Source organism: Scardinius erythrophthalmus (genome assembly GCF_964197995.2).
Source record: "Scardinius erythrophthalmus genome assembly, chromosome: 14".
NCBI lineage: Eukaryota > Metazoa > Chordata > Actinopteri > Cypriniformes > Leuciscidae > Scardinius > Scardinius erythrophthalmus.
Genome location: NC_138234.1, coordinates 7,498,552 through 7,517,170, shown reverse-complemented (window position 1 = coordinate 7,517,170; position 18,619 = coordinate 7,498,552). Strand labels below are relative to the sequence as shown.

General features: G+C 37.0%; 1 protein-coding gene across 2 annotated transcripts; it reads left to right on the top strand.

Annotated features, from left to right (window-relative positions):
- The first annotated feature begins 10,151 nt into the window (after nucleotides 1-10,151).
- LOC308702311 (uncharacterized protein) lies at nucleotides 10,152-15,975 on the top strand. 2 transcript variants are annotated; one of them, XM_081385051.1, is made up of 7 exons: nucleotides 10,152-10,357; nucleotides 11,772-12,101; nucleotides 12,766-13,086; nucleotides 13,374-13,718; nucleotides 14,827-14,955; nucleotides 15,084-15,112; nucleotides 15,414-15,975. In XM_081385051.1, exons 1-3 carry the CDS (start codon nucleotides 10,243-10,245, stop codon nucleotides 12,972-12,974), a joined length of 654 nt encoding a protein of 217 aa, XP_081241177.1. In that variant the 5' UTR covers nucleotides 10,152-10,242; the 3' UTR covers nucleotides 12,975-13,086; nucleotides 13,374-13,718; nucleotides 14,827-14,955; nucleotides 15,084-15,112; nucleotides 15,414-15,975. The 2 variants fall into 2 exon arrangements, with proteins under 2 accessions (XP_081241177.1, XP_081241178.1); XM_081385052.1 differs by lacking the exon at nucleotides 10,152-10,357 and having other exon boundaries at nucleotides 11,898-12,101.
- Nucleotides 15,976-18,619: the final 2,644 nt, after the last annotated feature.

Genomic DNA, 18,619 nt, shown 5'->3' with positions numbered 1-18,619 from the left:
TTCAGTCAATTCGTTTTCCGTTTATAAACCAAAAACGGAATTTCGGCTTGATTTTTCGTTTTTTAGTTCACAGGCAAAAAACGAATAAATGACTTCAAAATTCGTTTTCCACATGTGGCGGCCTGACACGCCCCCTTCCGCCGATTGGTCAAGCAAGTCTGAGCATGTGACGTCATCAGTTGTCGCTCAGGTCTGTTCATCAAAATAATAGTCCTCTACTATGGCTACAGATTCTTAAACTGTACAGGACATGTCCTATTGGGCTTTCTTCTTTTTCACAGAAATCTTTACATCAGAAATATTAATTATTAGTCTGCCACCAGCCTGTTTTATTTAGCTGTGTGTGGTGAAGCTGTGCTTGACAGCGCCGAGCGGGAGAGGCTCACTGACCAATGTTCAGTCAGCAGTCAGAACTTTTCTTTTAGACGCTCCGTTTTACCACGGGATGGTGATTGCAAATACTGCCAATCGGCTGAGGGTGGGTACTGATGATGGTAAAATACATTTTTACTGAAACTGTAATCATAGCCGCGACCCGCATGAATGAGACAGATGATTGACAGGACGATAGCGGAGGCAATTAAAGGCACAAGATCACTTCTGTTAACAAAAACATAAATAAAAAAGTGTTTAATATAAGTGACATTGTCTTTGTTTTATTGTTTTTGTTGCTTTTAATCAAATAATTGTGAACCACAAACTGAGCCTTCCAAATATATTTTATGTATTTGTTATAATATGGGTATTTTATAATACAGCTTAAATAAAAACAAGCACACGTAATATGTATGCCTATAGGCAAAACACCACAGTTTCTTGGTTTTGTTTGTGTGAACTTTTATCCCCAAACATATTTCTTCATGGGCTCCACGCCAGGGGTCACGCTCAGCACCCCTATACTTCCCATGGTACTAACTGTAATTAACAGTATGCTGACCCAGTTTATATGTAAAATCTTTGGTATATGTAATCTATATGTAATATCTAAAAACACTTTACAGTGTGACGGAAATAAACTTTTCTTAAAGCGTCTTGTATATCCACCACAGATTTATTGACACCCTTCTATCTGTGTTGTATACTGTAATAGACAATTGTCCTGCAGAATGATGAGGTTTTTTGTAAGAAAAACATTGCGAGCAAATCTCGAATTGTTGTTTGAAATATAAATAAACAACGTAAGAGGTTTTAGGCTTTTCTGACCCTGCATTTAGATGTACATTACACACTGTCTAATGCAGCTCAAAGGAGGCACTGTGAATTTGCATAGCAATTTCATCCTAAGAGGCTATTAAATGTGAAGTGACAACATGAAACACTACTTTCAATATATGAAAAAAAAACACCAGTAGTTGGTGGCAAGTCAGCCTGATAATGATTGAATACCAATTTACTCATTTAGGCTAACAATAAGCAGATTACATAATTATACCAAAAAAAAAAAAAAAAAAAAAAAAAGATATATATATATATATATATATATATATATATATATATATATATATATATATATATATATATATATATATATATATATATATATGGATCACTTACTGGTGGAACCCAAACGGAAGTCCAGTTCTGGCTGTATAATCAAATAATAAAAATGAGAAACAATGCATGCCATCAAGAACATTTATTGATTCCACAGGAACTTGATCAAGTTTCCCCCATTTTTACTAATAACTACTTTGTGTTAATTCAGAGGACAGTAAGGCAAACTATTAAGCATGAACTCGAACAGGATCAATTAAGATTTTCAAAGCATTTTGGAACTCTTCTTGGTGGAAATTGACAGCACGTTCAAAAAGAGATAATGCATCATGCTGCAGTAGCATTATGGGGTGCGTCAACCAATGGGAGGCAACATCTACACAGTGCCCTAAATGCCACTCCGAAGAGTACAACATCACTGAGGCTGCGGGTCTCTCCAGTGCCCTGGACGCAACTAAAAATATTGTTTAATTTTCAATTCAGTGTTTCAATGAGTTTCAACTTTGGGGAGAATCCATTTCAGTCACCAGAGGACCAGGATGGTGTGGAGAGGCAGTTTTCTATGCAGTGTCCTGACATTTCATCTCTTTTTGAACGTGCTGTCAATTTCCACCAAGAAGAGTTCCAAAATGCTTTGAAAATCTTAATTGATCCTGTTCGAGTTCATGCTTAATAGTTTGCCTTACTGTCCTCTGAATTAACACAAAGTAGTTATTAGTAAAAATGGGGGAAACTTGATCAAGTTCCTGTGGAATCAATAAATGTTCTTGATGGCATGCATTGTTTCTCGTTTTTATTGTTTGATTATACAGCCAGGACTGGACTTCCGTTTGGGTTCCACCAGTAAGTGATCCTGCCATATATATATATATCTTTTTTTATTTATTTTTTGCCACCAACTACTGGTGTTTTTTTTTTTTTTTTCATATATTGAAAGTAGTGTTTCATGTTGTCACTTCACATTTAATAGCCTCTTAGGATGAAATTGCTATGCAAATTCACAGTGCCTCCTTTGAGCTGCATTAGACAGTGTGTAATGTACATCTAAATGCAGGGTCAGAAAAGCCTAAAACCTCTTACGTTGTTTATTTATATTTCAAACAACAATTCGAGATTTGCTCGCAATGTTTTTCTTACAAAAAACCTCATCATTCTGCAGGACAATTGTCTATTACAGTATACAACACAGATAGAAGGGTGTCAATAAATCTGTGGTGGATATACAAGACGCTTTAAGAAAAGTTTATTTCCGTCACACTGTAAAGTGTTTTTAGATATTACATATAGATTACATATACCAAAGATTTTACATATAAACTGGGTCAGCATACTGTTAATTACAGTTAGTACCATGGGAAGTATAGGGGTGCTGAGCGTGACCCCTGGCGTGGAGCCCATGAAGAAATATGTTTGGGGATAAAAGTTCACACAAACAAAACCAAGAAACTGTGGTGTTTTGCCTATAGGCATACATATTACGTGTGCTTGTTTTTATTTATGCTGTATTATAAAATACCCATATTATAACAAATACATAAAATATATTTGGAAGGCTCAGTTTGTGGTCCACAATTATTTGATTAAAAACAACAAAAACAATAAAACAAAGACAATGTCACTTATATTTAAACACTTTTTTATTTATGTTTTTGTTAACAGAAGTGATCTTGTGCCTTTAATTGCCTCCGCTATCGTCCTGTCAATCATCTGTCTCATTCATGCGGGTCGCGGCTATGATTACAGTTTCAGTAAAAATGTATTTTACCATCATCAGTACCCACCCTCAGCCGATTGGCATTACAGTATTTGCAATCACCATCCCGTGGCAAAACGGAGCGTCTAAAAGAAAAGTTCTGACTGCTGACTGAACATTGGTCAGTGAGCCTCTCCCGCTCGGCGCTGTCAAGCACAGCTTCACCACACACAGCTAAATAAAACAGGCTGGTGGCAGACTAATAATTAATATTTCTGATGTAAAGATTTCTGTGAAACAGAAGAAAGCCCAATAGGACATGCCCTGTACAGTTTAAGAATCTGTAGCCATAGTAGAGGACTATTATTTTGATGAATAGACCTGAGCGACAACTGATGACGTCACATGATCAGACTTGCTTGACCAATCGGCGGAAGGGGGCGTGTCAGGCCGCCACATGTGGAAAACGAATTTTGAAGTCATTTATTCGTTTTTTGCCTGTGAACTAAAAAACGAAAAATCAAGCCGAAATTCCGTTTTTGGTTTATAAACGAAAAACGAATTGACTGAAGTTCAAAGACTCTCTTCATTCTTTGTTCTAAAAGGAATAACGATAAAATGATCGCCAAAAAACGAAAAACGGGCCGTTTTTAATTGGTTTTTCGTTTTTTGATTCTGACACCAAAAACGGTTATTTGGTTTTTCGTTTTGAAACAAAAAACAGAAAAACGGTATTTTCGTTTTATAATTACAAACGAATTACGGATTATCCAGAGATCCCCTGACCGACACAGGCCATCCACTGGCACATGCCATTGAAGACCGGATGTGCAAATATGCATAGTGACGTGCCATTGGCTTCTGTGCGTCAGATGCCATGTCACTTAATCACTAAACTGCTGCTGGGGTTTCCGCAACTTTCATTTTTACTATCAATAGCCTACTTTGCGCCGGATTCCCAGGATGTGCCGATTTTGTTCTCTCAAAAACATGGGATAAACAATATTTCTTTTATATTGCTTTTTGTTTTATCACATTATTCTCACTATAGACTCTTGTTTATGGTTAATATAGCCCATTTATTTAAGTTGTATTTAGATGTCTGATCCGAGTAGTGTCAGAGTAAATATGTAATCTGTGGTGTGTGATGACCTCTAGCGGTGAGTTTGAGGAACTGTAGATTCATCATTAAACACTGATGCTGTTTGACCATCATGTATGTCAGTGGTTCTCAATTCCAGTCCTCGTGACCCACATTTTGTATGTCTCTCTTATCTGACACACTCAGTTCAGTTCATGGAGTCTCTCCTAACGAGCTGATGATCTGGTAGAGATGTGTTAAATAAGGGAGAGATACAAAATGTGCAGAGCAGTGGGTCACGAGGACTGGAATTGAGAAAAGTCCTGGTAATCATGAAGACAAGAACGTTTCTTTCTTCTTCAAGGTTTATTCCAACCCACAAGCAATACAACAGTGCCAGGCGTTTACATGATTAAGCAGCAGGTGCAACCATAGATATCATAAAGTAGGGTGACCATACGTCCTCTTTTTCCAGGTCATGTCCGGCCGGGATTTCGAGATCGCCCAAAATATCCGGGATTCGGCTTTTGCTTTCTACAGTCACCATTCATTATGTTTACATTATTACATTATTTGACACTGACACGTACATGCCAGCTTTGCAGGTCATGCATTCTGCTTCACACGGATCCCGATCGAGACGAAAACACAGGAATTTTCTTAGCAACCGATCACTTGTTTAGCGTTCATGTAAACACTACATTCAGATTCACCAATCGGAATTAATTCAGTCCTATTGAATCAAAAGGTGTGCATGTAAACAAAATGAATGGCGACGAGAAAGCAAAAGCCGAATCCCGGATATTTTGGGCGATCTCGAAATCCCGGCCGGACATGACCTGGAAAAAGAGGACGTATGGTCACCCTATCATAAAGGCTAGATGTCTTAAGGCGGAGTCACTTCCGGCATCACCGGCGGCCAACTTAGGACAGGGTTCTGTGAATTAAGGCGAGTGAGCAGCACGCACACAAATCCTCTGATCTCGCTGAAATCTGGACGGATTTACAAACGGTTTGGTTTCTTACAAACGTTATTAACGTGGCTATAATTCTGAATGCTAAAACATTTTGAACATAATTATTCATATGTATGCAGTATAATAGCTACATCTCTGACGTTTATAACAAACCAAACCGTTTGAAAATCAGTAGAAAATTGAGCAAGTTATGGTTATTTAAAAGTACATGCACCATGTTATGAGTGAGCGAGCACCCTGTGGTAAGATGGCCGCCGTGTGCGGATGTCGAGCTCCATTGGCCAGCAGCGCGGACGAGACATCTAGCCTTTATGATATCTATGGGTGCAACAACTTCCATTCTTACTCTACACCTTCTATAGGTAACAACATGTGGACTACAGCGCCATCTCCTGACAAGTACATAAACACAACATTCCCCCTTTACTCAAAACTGTAAATTCCACCCAAAATACATAGTTGGTGCAATAGGTAAAACCTATACAATATTTATATCCAATTCAATTAGTTTAACAATATATTCTACATTCTGTAACCAGACATATTAGAACTAGAATTAATTTCTCATTTAGCAGAAGGTAATCAATGTCTTTTGTACTAAGTGACATAATCATGCAACCAACGCGGAGGGCGTTTCACTCGTGATGAAGACCTTACAGGAACAGATGGAAAAGCAATTTGATTAGGCAAGTTCACAAGTTCATTTTTAGGCAAAACTGTAGAGGAAGGAACAGACTGGAGGGGCAAGGACACCAGTTCAATCTCAATGACATTTTCCACAGGTGCACAAGCTGGAGAAAGATGAGACGCATGCCAATTTTTCCCATCTGATAACTGGTAAGTGCATGGACCAAGTTGATATGCAATTTTCAAAGGCTTTGAGAATCAAGGATGTCCTTTTGGAATATGAACTGGAATTTTTATACGCACCCAGTCTCCAGGTTTGAGCTCAGGAGTACAGGCTCTTCGTTTGAGGTCTGTGTACATCTTCATCTTATTTTGAGACAATGACACTTTCTGACTCACAGCAGGATCCTTACAAGTTATAGGAAGAGGGAGAACATTTAGACGAGTACGCATTTTTCTGCCACAGAGTAATTCAGAAGGAGACCGTCCAGTAACAGCATGGGGAGTAGCACGGTAAGTTTGAAGAAACTCTGTTACTGTTGATTTCCATGGCTTTCCAGACAGAATAGCAGATTGAACAGAACTCTTCAGTACTCGATGGAATCGCTCAATAGCTCCATTTGCAGCTGGATGATACACTGACGTATGTATGTGTTGAATGTCTCGATCTTTCAGAAATGCAGCAAACTCCACTGACTTCAATTGACATCCATTGCCAGATACAATGTAATGAGGATTTCCAAATATGCTGAAAACTGACGTCAAGTCATTTTTACTTGTAATTGAAGTGAATGCTATTCTGGCCACTTACTATGATAGTCAATCAATGTCATAAAGTACCGACAATCCCAGGTAGCGGTTTCAAATGGGCCAACAATGTCAACAGCCACTTTTTCCCATGGCATAGATGGAAAAGGTACAGGTTGTAAAGGTGCAGCACGAACAGTTGTAACCTTATCAGAAGACAAGCAAACTTCACAATTCTTGATCTGTTCCTTAACCAAGCAGTCAATACCAGGCCACCAGTAAAGTTCACGAATGCGCTGTTTCGTACGCACTATTCCTTGATGACCTTCATGGGCCAGATTCACCAAGACATGTCGCAATGCAACAGGAACAACAAGAAGATTTGCACAGCAAGTTCATCACGTACTTGCAACAAAAAATGCAACAAACTCCGGTTCAGTATCGGAAAAATCCTCATCAGAAGCAGGCAAATGTAGGCGTGAAAGATAATCAGCAACCTGCTTTTGAGAGCCAGGATAATAATTCACCTCATAGTTAAAACACAAGAGTTGCTCTGCCCAACGCGCAATCCTCATTCCAGCATGATCTGTGCCTTTAGAGGAGAGGAGCACTATCAAGACCTGATGATCCGTACGTAGAAGAAACTTTTGACCCCAGAGGTAAGTTCTCCATTTTTCAACAGCCCAGACACATGCTAAAGTTTTTATGAATTTGAGAGAATACAGCACCTAGTCCATAATCTGATGCATCCGTTGAAACGACAGTGGGCAAGTTAGGGTCAAACAATGCTAAAGCAGGGCTTTGGAGTAACAACTCCTTTACAGTACTGAAACTCTTCTGAGCCTCATCTGACCAGTTGAACTCAGAACCTTGGCTGATGCAAGCACGAAATGGTTCTACAACTGTAGCGAAATTTGGAATGAATTTATTGTACCATGACAACAATCCAAGAAGGGAACAGAGCTGATGTGCATCTTTAGGAACAGGAGCATGAAGCATTGCACTAAGATTATCCTCATCTGGGTGAATACCCTGTGCAGATACAGTATGATCAAGGAAGCGCAAACTGCTTTTATTAAAGTGACATTTTGAATCATTCAACTGTAAGCCTGCATCGTGTATGCGCTGAATAACCACTTTGAGGATGTGGTCATGGTCACTTTTTGTATGTCCCCAGACAATGACATCAAGATAATTACGTTTGGCAATCCTTGCAGTACAGTTGCTAGCATTTTCTGAAACGCAGATGGAGCTGAAGCAAGGCCATAAGGTAGGCCTACTCGACAGAATCTGAATAGTCCTTCATGGGTGATGAATGCAGTCAGATCACGACTTTCTTCATGTAACAAAAGCTGGAAATAAGCATTCTCTAAATCAATTGTAGAAAAGACAGTTGCTCCACGCAGCATAGACATCATCTCATCAACATGGGGCAAAAGATAACTGTCCGCAACAACAGCTTTATTTGGTTCTCGCAGGTCCACACACATGCGAATACCACCGGTCTTCTTCTGAACAACTACAATTGGAGAAATCCACGGTGATACATCCACTCGTTCAATAACACCCAAGTCAAGAAGGTGTTGAAGTTCATCACTGACAGCATTTCGAACAGATAATGGCAACCATTCTGAGTTTCTGACGTACAGGTTTCACCACTGGAGAAGTCTTTACCTTATGCACAAAGCCTTATGCACATCCTAGCTTAGCAACAGGCACAGAAGCAGAAAGTCGCATTACAGGGGCTGAAGACTAAGCCGGTCCTGGAAGTATGGAAGAACCTTCAAACTTGAGATGCAATCCATTATTTAAATCTATTCCAAGAAGAGCAGTGCCACATTCAACTATAAAGATTGACGTATTACAGTTAACAGTAACAGGTAGACAACCAAGCACTGGTATTGGATCTCGTGAATACGTCACCAATTTCACAGAAGGAGGCAGCAAAGAGTCTTGTTTAAAGTGTTTTTCATACACAGATTTTGGCAGAATGGAAACGGAAGATCCAGAATCCACATTCAACTCCACAGGTACAGGGGCATCCCAGCACCTGCATTTACAGACTTTTGGGTACTTTTCCATTTGTGAGTATTTTCTGCTGGGCATTACAGCATTCAGACTTTTACATGAGGGAAATTCTTCAACAGTGGTTGTCAATGTTACTAATCTAAACACGATCTAAACAGGCTATGAAATTGTGAACTTGGAATATAAATCTAAAGACACGCACATATAGCGCTTATCTTAGTAGGACAGCGCGGGGCACAATGTAACACACTTGTTTTAAATACTTCCACACATGCTAGCATGACGAAACTTGGTGTATTTACTAGTTGCCATATGAACACTATATAGAGAAAAATTGCGCCAAAATATATATATATATATTGTTTTTTTGAAAGATATCCATAGACATTTATTAAACCATCGCAAAAGTAAATTTCTTAGTTAAGTTAAATTTTCTTTTTTTGTGTGTTTATTTAAAATTAGACAAATCTGATATTATTTTAATCTCCAATATGTTATTTAACAGTTGAGATAGCTCTTTAATGCTTCGCTAACTAGCAGAAGACACTCTCCGGGTTTAAATCCCAGTTGTGCAGGCGGGGGCATGTTGTAACACTGCGTTACAATGTGCCCCTATTAGAAATATGCTATTATATTCTATACTTTTATTAATTTTATTGAGAAAACGTGAGAAAAAGGTGAATAAAGACTGAGAGTCAATGTTCAGAAATTATTACTAGTTTTTATTTGTTTTGAACTATGTTGTATAGCTGTGTTTTCCTGTGTTTGTAGTCGAAACTCAAAAATGAGTTTTATATTTAATTATTAAAAAATGCCATTATTTTATATGAAAAAGTTAATAATTGTATTTAATTAAGAAAATATTTTAGTTTGTCTTGTATATTTTTTTATTAGATCAGATAACATTTTAAGCTGTCATATGTCATGTTACAATGTGCCCCACACATGTTACAATGTACTCCACCTATGGGGCATGTTGTCACATTTCACTTTCATTCTTTCGGAAAAAAAGTATATACTGTAGGCCTATTAATAAAACAAAACCACATAATTGTACTAGACATGAGGGAAATGAATGTGGGAAAAAATAAATGAACCAAGTAGATTTACACAAACTGAGAAAGTAAAAAAGCGTTACTTTGTCACCCGCTCTCCCTTAGGCAATGTTGGATTGACTTCGTTTACTTATGTTGTAAAGACGATCAAAATATACTAGCCCACAGTCTGCCATGAACGTGAGATGACGTTTCACGGCCAAATCAAATAACCAATCGGAGGAGAGCCCTTCTAGCCAATCAGAGGCGGAAAAGGCGGTACCTACCTTCCCCTACCATCCTGGGAAAAAAAATATCGTTCGCCGGCGGGAGATGGTCCTCATTGCAGAACATGAATCCAGGGGGAGGAGTCGGATCCAGATCCAACTCCTCCCACCTTACATATACCGCCCTAAACCTACCAATCTCCACCCCCTTATATGTGGATCCAACTCCGCCCCCTGGATCTCGTGTAGTGCATTGAGGTGCTGTCCGGCGGCGGTGTGAACGTAAGGGAGTGTCCTAACTCTGTTATTCAACGGTGCTGGTCGCCACTAATACATGACAACCGATCACTTTTACTTCACTGAATCTGCGTTCATCTTTGAGCAAAAAGCGAAAATGAAGCATGTCTCTAGATCTCTTTTCTTACTGTTGGTGTGCTTACGTCTGCATGGTAAGACAATCATACATTACTAACTCTTTTCCCGGTAAAACGACCGACAAAGTTTCATAATATGCTCTATTAGCTTTATAATATTCGACGGATATTCATGTATTTTTTGTCTTCTACTCCATCAATGTAAGCCGTTATCTCTTTTCTGGTCAACGATAAAAATGAACGATGAACGAATTTCGCGGCACAGCCCAGCTTCATTCAAAACATGGACAAAATATTAAATTATATTAAATATGTCCCTATCAATGTGCAGTTGTAGTGACATGGTATAAAAAACACTAAAAGTAACATGGCTTCATACCGTGATTTGCATAAACTGATCAAATGTGCATCGAATGTAGTGTAAGTAGCTTTAAAGCGTAACAGAAAACATAATTTAATTTAAGTGTAACATTGAAACAGTAAAAATTATAACGATTACAATAATAAACGTTCCATCGTACCTTAATGTTTTGGGAAAATGGCACATTTTTTCTAACGTATTTTTATGGGTAATACTCATAATGTCCATGTGTTGTAAGATAACACAAGTTGAACATAAGTTGCTCCATGAGCCTCGTGAATTTTGTCTTATGAGTGAAAGTGTTGTATCAAATTAGATCTATGAAATATTAATAATCAATAATAACTGGTTATAATTGATTATGAATATTTGGATCAGTTAATATAATTACCTAAATGTCGTAAATTAATATTACAATCAATTAGCCTGTTTGTCCCGTGAACATTCAGGATTAATTGTTTATTAACTCTAAGAAATGTACATTTCCGGGGCATGTGAAATGTCTTTCTTAATTTACAGTACTACTAAGAGCAAGTAAACAAAAACTATGATTAGTGACTCCAGTTATGAGCTTGAGACACAGACAACTTTACGTGTGACATGAACAAGATTTTATTAACTAGTCTAAACACTTAAACTACTCTAACATACACACACATACATGCATACAGTTTACCAAGGGAAAGAGAGCTGAAGCAGAATACAGGAAAGCAAGAAATTATAGCATTGTTTGAAATCATTGTTTGTCAGCAGATCAACAGCCTTGAGCAAACCATCAGTTTAGTTCTAACACGCCCTTCTTTAAAGGGGTACGGATACTTAATGTATCAAATAATGAGACTAAGTTTGATACTTGCATGTCTCGCCCATTTGAATTAAACTGTCCTGATGCAATTTGTTGAGGCTCCAGTTGATCTTTGCTGATGTGGTCTTGATGGTGAATGGATATTAGATAATGAATCATTTGTATGTGTCTGATTGGTCCAGATGCTACAGTGTAAATCAATTATGTTCTTCTGTGTTACATTATGAATACAGACATCTGAACACTATTTAATGATGTGTAGAAAACATTTTTACAGCACTATTATGCATTTATTTGGCTAATGTTAATTGTTTCTTCTTCAGGTGTGTCTGGTGCCGCTGATAAAGTTAGAGTGGCAGTGAAGGAGGGAGATTCAGTCACTTTATACACTGGTGTTCAAACACACCAACATGAAAATATTGATTGGTATATTGGCTATCTCCTCGCTCGGATCAATGGAGATCTCAGTAATATCTGTACAGATGTTCAGTGTAATGAATATACTGAGAGATTCAGAGGCAGACTGAAGCTGGATCATCAGACTGGATCTCTGACCATCATGGACATCAGAAACACAGACTCTGGAGATTATGCACTACATATCACCAGTGAGAGCAGCTTCAGTGAAAAGATCTTCATTGTTTATGTTACTGGTGAGTCTTCATGTTTAAAAGCAAGTCTTGTCCATTTAAATCACATCACACAAGTGTTTAATACTTTTTACAGTGACATTATTTATTGGTCCGTGTACCTTCGGATAATTTGTTTTCTCGTTTTTGTCTTAAACGGAAAAACAAAGAAATCGTTCATTTATCACATATTCAACCCTTCTCATGAACATAAAGAAAGAAATTGCAAATCTTTTTTTTTTTTTTTTTTCATCAAACTTTGTTGTAATCCGCCAAATGGAAAAACAATAAAACCAAACTAGATAAACACGTTGTATTTTTCCATCTCTACACGAGCGGGAATAAAACGCCTCTTTCCGCTGATTGATCAAGCAAAGATCAAGCCGTGATGTCATCAGTTGTTACTAGTGGCAATGTGGGTGAATAAAAGTGTAAATGAAAACATGTTATTTAAGTCTACAATTGAAACGGTAAAATAATAATGATAAAAAAAAATTCTTCAATTGGATCTTAATGTTTTGGGAAATGGCAGTATCATAATATTCATGGTTGTATGATGTTCATGAAGTGAATGTTCACCGTGAATCCAGACATATCTCTCTACTCACAATCTTTATGATATGTAGGAAAGCATTTTCAAAGCACTATTATGCATTTGTTTGGCTAATGTTAATTGTTTCTTCTCCAGGTGTGTCTGGTGTTGATAAAGTGTCCGGGATGGAGGGAGATTCAGTCATTCTAAACTCTGGTGTTCAAACACACCAACAAGACAGAATGACATGGTATCTTAATGGCATTCGTATCGCTCTAATCAACAGAGATCAGAGTAAGATCTGTACAGATGTTCAGTGTAATAATACTGAGAGATTCAGAGGCAGACTGGAGCTGGATAATTAGACTGGATCTCTGATCATCACAAACATCACGAACACAGACTCTGGAGAATATACACTACTGATCAACAACAGAAACAGATTCAGTGTAAAGATCTTCAGTGTTTCTTTTCGTGGTGAGTCTTCAAGTCTTATCCATTTAAATCACATCATTAAAGTGTTTAATAGTTTTGCAGTGACATTCAGGGCTGTTTTCTCTTTACCTGTATATTAATTCACACACAGCATAAAGATCATTTCTTCAAAAACACATTTATTCATGGTTGTATGATGTTCATGAAGTGAATGTTCACCGTGAATCTAGAAATATCTCTCTACTTACAATCTTTATGACATGTAGAAAAAGCATTTTCAAAGCACTATTATGCATTTGTTCGACTAATGTTAATCGTTTCTTCTCCAGGTGTGTCTGGGGTTGATACGGAAGAAACGATGGAGGGAGATCCTTTAATTCTAAACACTGGTGTTCTAACAAACCAACAATTACTGATTAGATGGTATTATATGGGCATTCTCATCGCTGAAATCACTGGAGAAAATGCAAGCATTAGAGATTCCAGTTTTATCTGTAGTACAGATGTTCAGTGTAATGAAGTTACTGAGAGATTCAGAGACAGACTGAAGCTGTATCATCACACTGGATCTCTGAGCTTCACAAACACCAGAAACACAGACTCTGGAGTTTATAAACTAATGATCATCAGCGACAGCAGAATCAGTGAAAAGATCTTCAGTGTTTCTGTTCATGGTGAGTCTTCATGTTTAAAAGCAAGTCTTGTCCATTTAAATCACATCATTAAAGTGTTTAATACTTTTGCAGTGACATTCAGTGGGGTGTTTTCTCTTTACCTGTATATTAATTCACACACAGCATCTACACTTCCAGTCAAAAGTTTTGGGTCGGTAAGATTTTTAATGTTTTTGAAAGGAGTCTCTTCTGCTCACCAAGGCTGCATTTATTTCATAAAAAAAAAAAAAAAAAAAGTGAAATATTTTTGCACTTTAAAATAGATGTTTTCTATGTATTTTTGTTTCTATGTGTTTTTGTTTCTAAATAAATGCTGTTCTTTTAAACTTTCTATTCGTCAAAAAAATCCTGAAATAAAAATCTAAATAACTTTTCAACATTGATAATAATATGAATGTTTTTTGAGCATCAAATCATCATATCAGAATGATTTCTGAAGGATCATGTGACACTGAAGACTGGAGAAATGATGCGAGAAATTCAGCTTTGATCACAGGAATGAATTACATTTTAAAATAGAAAACCATTTTTTAAAATTGTCATAACCGAGCAGAAGAGACTAATTTCGAAAAATCTTACCAAAACTATCGACTTGTATTGTAGCTAATTTGTCCCAAACACATTTACTCTTAAACTGTAATTTATAGCTTTAACTTTTTCTATTGGTGGTAGTTTAAACTCTTTTGTTCTGGACAATATCATCTCTTATCACCTTTTATTATCGTCAATTTAAATACATCTATTTATTTTTTTAGTTCACCAAGAATCCAAAGTGCAGTGGATTTGAAGTTAACACAAAAAAATGTTTTCATTGAGATCTGTTTGACAAAAGAATTCTTCACATGCAAAAAAAAAGTGAACTAATGTTATTAAGATGAAAAATGAATGTATAAATAGTCTGTTTCTGTGCTGGTGTTTCCAGTTGATCTCACAGTGTGTGATGCTGGTTTAGCTGCTAGTTCTTCAAAAACACACAAGATGGAGCCATTTACTGCTTAAATCAACATCATACAACTGATGACCAAAGTAGAAACATGTAGAAATGGATATCAGACAAAAATACTGTTGAAGTTGAATTATTAGTCACTTTGTAACTGTCTGTCTTTAGCTCTTCCAGGTCCAGGTCCGACTCCATTCTGGCCAGGAATATATGCAGCTGTTGCTGTCGCTGTCGCTGTTCTTCTTCTGATTCTTGCTGTGATTTGCTGTTATTGCAAGCGCAGAGCAAGAAGGAACGGTGAGTGTAACATACTGTACACATGATTTAATAAGATTGAAATATGAGATTTAAAAACATCTTTAAAAGATATTTTTTTACTCTAACCAAAGTAAAGTGTTTAATAGAGTTTGTTGTTTTTCCTCCAGAAGCGAACAGGACGAAGCGCGATACACAGGTGAGAAACTACATGACCCGAATCTGTCTGACTGCAAAATAGATTCACATCTGTGCGCTCAATAAATGTTTGTGTGTGGTTCACATTTTATAGTATTATATACTTAGAATAATTTGTTTAAATAATATTTCAAGCATTTAAATGTGCAGGTTCTTTAGGAAAGATGAATTATTGTATTAAATGTGAAGAGAAACATCCTACATTTTAAGATATTTAGTTATTTTTTGCAATTCCAAGCCTTTGAGTAACATCAATCCGGTTTACTTTTACCTTTTGTGAATCTGTGTTCTTTTATATACAGGCAAGTGGAGCTGAAGTCTCACGAAGAAACACTTATTAACACCTACATAACACTTATTATTATACTTGAGTACCTCTCATTTGTGTTACCATCTTACAATTAATAACCTGTTTGAACCTCTTCAGTCAGGTTTTCGTAAATTCCACAGTACTGAAACGGCTTTAGTAAAAGTTACCAATGATTTGTTGATGGCTTCTGACTCTGGTGTAATTTCCATTCTCATCCTTCTTGATTTAAGTGCAGCTTTTGATACTGTTGATCATAGTCTATTACTCGCCCGCCTTGAACAAGATTTTGGTGTCGGGGACAGCTTTGAAGTGGTTTAAATCCTATTTCACCGACCGTTCTAAGTTCGTTTCCATGGGCAGTTTCAGGTCTGAGATTAGCTCAGTTCTCACTGGTGTTCCCCAAGGCTCAGTCTTGGGCCCTCTGCTCTTTAATATTTATCTGTCACCACTTGGTCATTTGTTGCGATCGCTTGGCCTCTATTTTTGATACTAGTCTTTCATTTGATTCTTTTGTCCAGAGTACAGTTAAATCATCCTTTTTTTCACCTCTGAAATATAGCAAGATTACGTCCTATGCTAAATTTCTCAGTAGCTGAAAAGCTGATGAATTCCTTTGACGTCTCTAGGATAGATTATTGTAACGCCCTTTTAGCTGGAGTCTTAAAATCCACACTGAACAAACTGAAATATGTACAGAACTCGGATATTGACTGGGTCCAGGGTATGCAATCATATCACTCCAGTTTTGGAGTCCTTACACTGGTTTCCAGTCAGATTCAGAGTAGATTTTAAAATTATGATGCTGACATATAAAGCATTGCAACCCCCAACTCGGAGACTGCAATCTTCACAATCAAACTTGTTGGTTGTTCCTCATACACGCTTACGATCTATGGGTGACAGGGCTTTTTCTTCATATTCTCCTGTCCTTTGGAATTCTCTTCCGCTTGATCTTAGGGAAGCTCAGAGCTATGACATTTTTTAAGGTAGATATTTTTTTAAATTAGCATTTAATTGTTGATGTTACATTTGTATTGCTTATTTTGTGTACAGCGCTTTGAGAAGTTGCTTTTAAAGGCGCTTTATAATAAAGTTTATTAATATTATCATTATTTTGATACTTTCATTAAAAGAGAACTTGAAAAGAAAATGGGAAACAAGAGAAGAATCTCACATCGCTCACAGAGAAAGATAGTCACGATTCCAAGATTTCTTTAGTACCAATACTAGTGAAATTTCACTAGAAATCAAGGCCCACTGAAATCATAATTGAACTTTTTTAGCTTTCAGTATGAATATGTTAACCTTAAAGGGTTAGTTCACCCAAAAATGAAAATTCTGTCAGTAATTACTCAGTCTATTTAAACCCTGTAAGACTTTCGTTCATCTTCGCAACGCAAATTAAGATATTTTTGATGAAATCTGAGAGCTGGATCACTCCTCCATAGGCTGCAAGAAAATCTACCGGCCCCGAAAGTTAAAGACAATGTTTAAAATAGTCTAAGTGACTACAGTGGCTCAACCTTAAGTTTATCAAATGACAAGAATACTTTCTGTGCGCAAAAAAAACGACTTTATTCAACTCTTAATTTTCATCTGTGTGTTCCTCTGAGTGAGTTCACGTAGTGTAACAGCGCAACGCTTCTCGGTTGTACGTCAGAACGTAGGCTCACTATTGGCCAGCATCACACACATGACCAGCGTCGGCCAATAGTGAGCCTACGTTCTGACTCTCGTCAAACAATAAAATTAAGAAAAACCTAAGCACCTAGACAAGAACAAATAAATTGAAATAACCCATTAACTGTCGAATTGTAAGCATTCAAAACTTACAGTCTTTCACTTCTGCTAAAATAGATCACAGATTTGTATGACATCACCGCGGACTTTAGCTTCTCATCACATCTTTTGTCCAATCAAATGCTCTCTAGAATCTAAAGCTCCACCCCCTATGCTATAAACAACACCTGGCCAAAGCCACCGTTGACACGTCAGGGAGCAGTATGCGTTGGAGATGTGTGTTCACTTACTTAAACGCTCGAGTTTTATTCTGTTTTCCAACTGAATGTTGATTAAGAATGAAATGGCTGGAGTTTATTCACACCTTTACTATTAAATCCAACGTATCATCAGCGCTGGGATTCGCTTCATGGTGCTGTCAAGTACTAATTAAAGTCTGTGATGTAAACTAAACACTATTGGCTATTTTAAAAGGGGGAGGGGCCATTTAAATATGTCCCGCCTTAGTTTCCTGTTTGAGTGAAAAGTATGTCAACGCATCAAACAAACCTGTGCTTCCAAGGCCCTTCAATGGGACTTTAATAACAGCAGCTACAAGACTAATAGTTACACTACAAGACCTGCACGTTTTTTTTTTTTTTTTTTGGCTACTCATGTTTACATTCATTTTTAAAACAGGTTGTGAACATGAATACTTCATCAACTTCAAATAATTCCATACTGACGGAGAAGCTGTCAGTCAAACAACACACAGGTCACGCCAATACTACCGATACTGGTATACACTGAAAAAATTATTTGTTGAATTGAATCAATTTTTTTTTATCAATCAATGCATTTGTTTAAATGTAGGTAAAATCAATTGAATGTAACCACTTACGCTAAAAAAAAAATTGATTCAATTCAACTAATCATTTTTTTAGTGTATTTACAATTTTACTATTAGCATTTTCACAACACTAGGAACATCCCTGATGAAAACACCAGTATGATGTTATTCCTAACATTAATGTTACTCTAAACTGGTGTTTTCAGCAGAAAATGTTAAAGTTCATGAAGCACTTTGTTTGTGGCGTCATATCTTTGTGGTTAAAGCAGTGTTTTTTCCCCTATTTTTACAGAATTGAATACAGTTATTTAATAGTGTGTATGCAGTGTTAGACACTGAGTTCTATCTATTGTTTAAGTGCACTTCACTGTTGGAGTATCATTGTTATACTTGCATCATAAATATTGTGCATATTTTCAATATTTAAATGACTTCAGGAAAGATGTCAATAAAACAACAATAAATCTAATAATTGCACTTAGTGTGAGGTACGTGCCACCTAATATGGCCTAATAGTCCTAGGAAAGCAACTATCTGTCATTTTACATTGCAGTCATTTAAATGTAAGTACAGTATTTATTATAGCTGTGTGTCATAATACAGTAGTGAAATATGGTAGTCTACTGTTG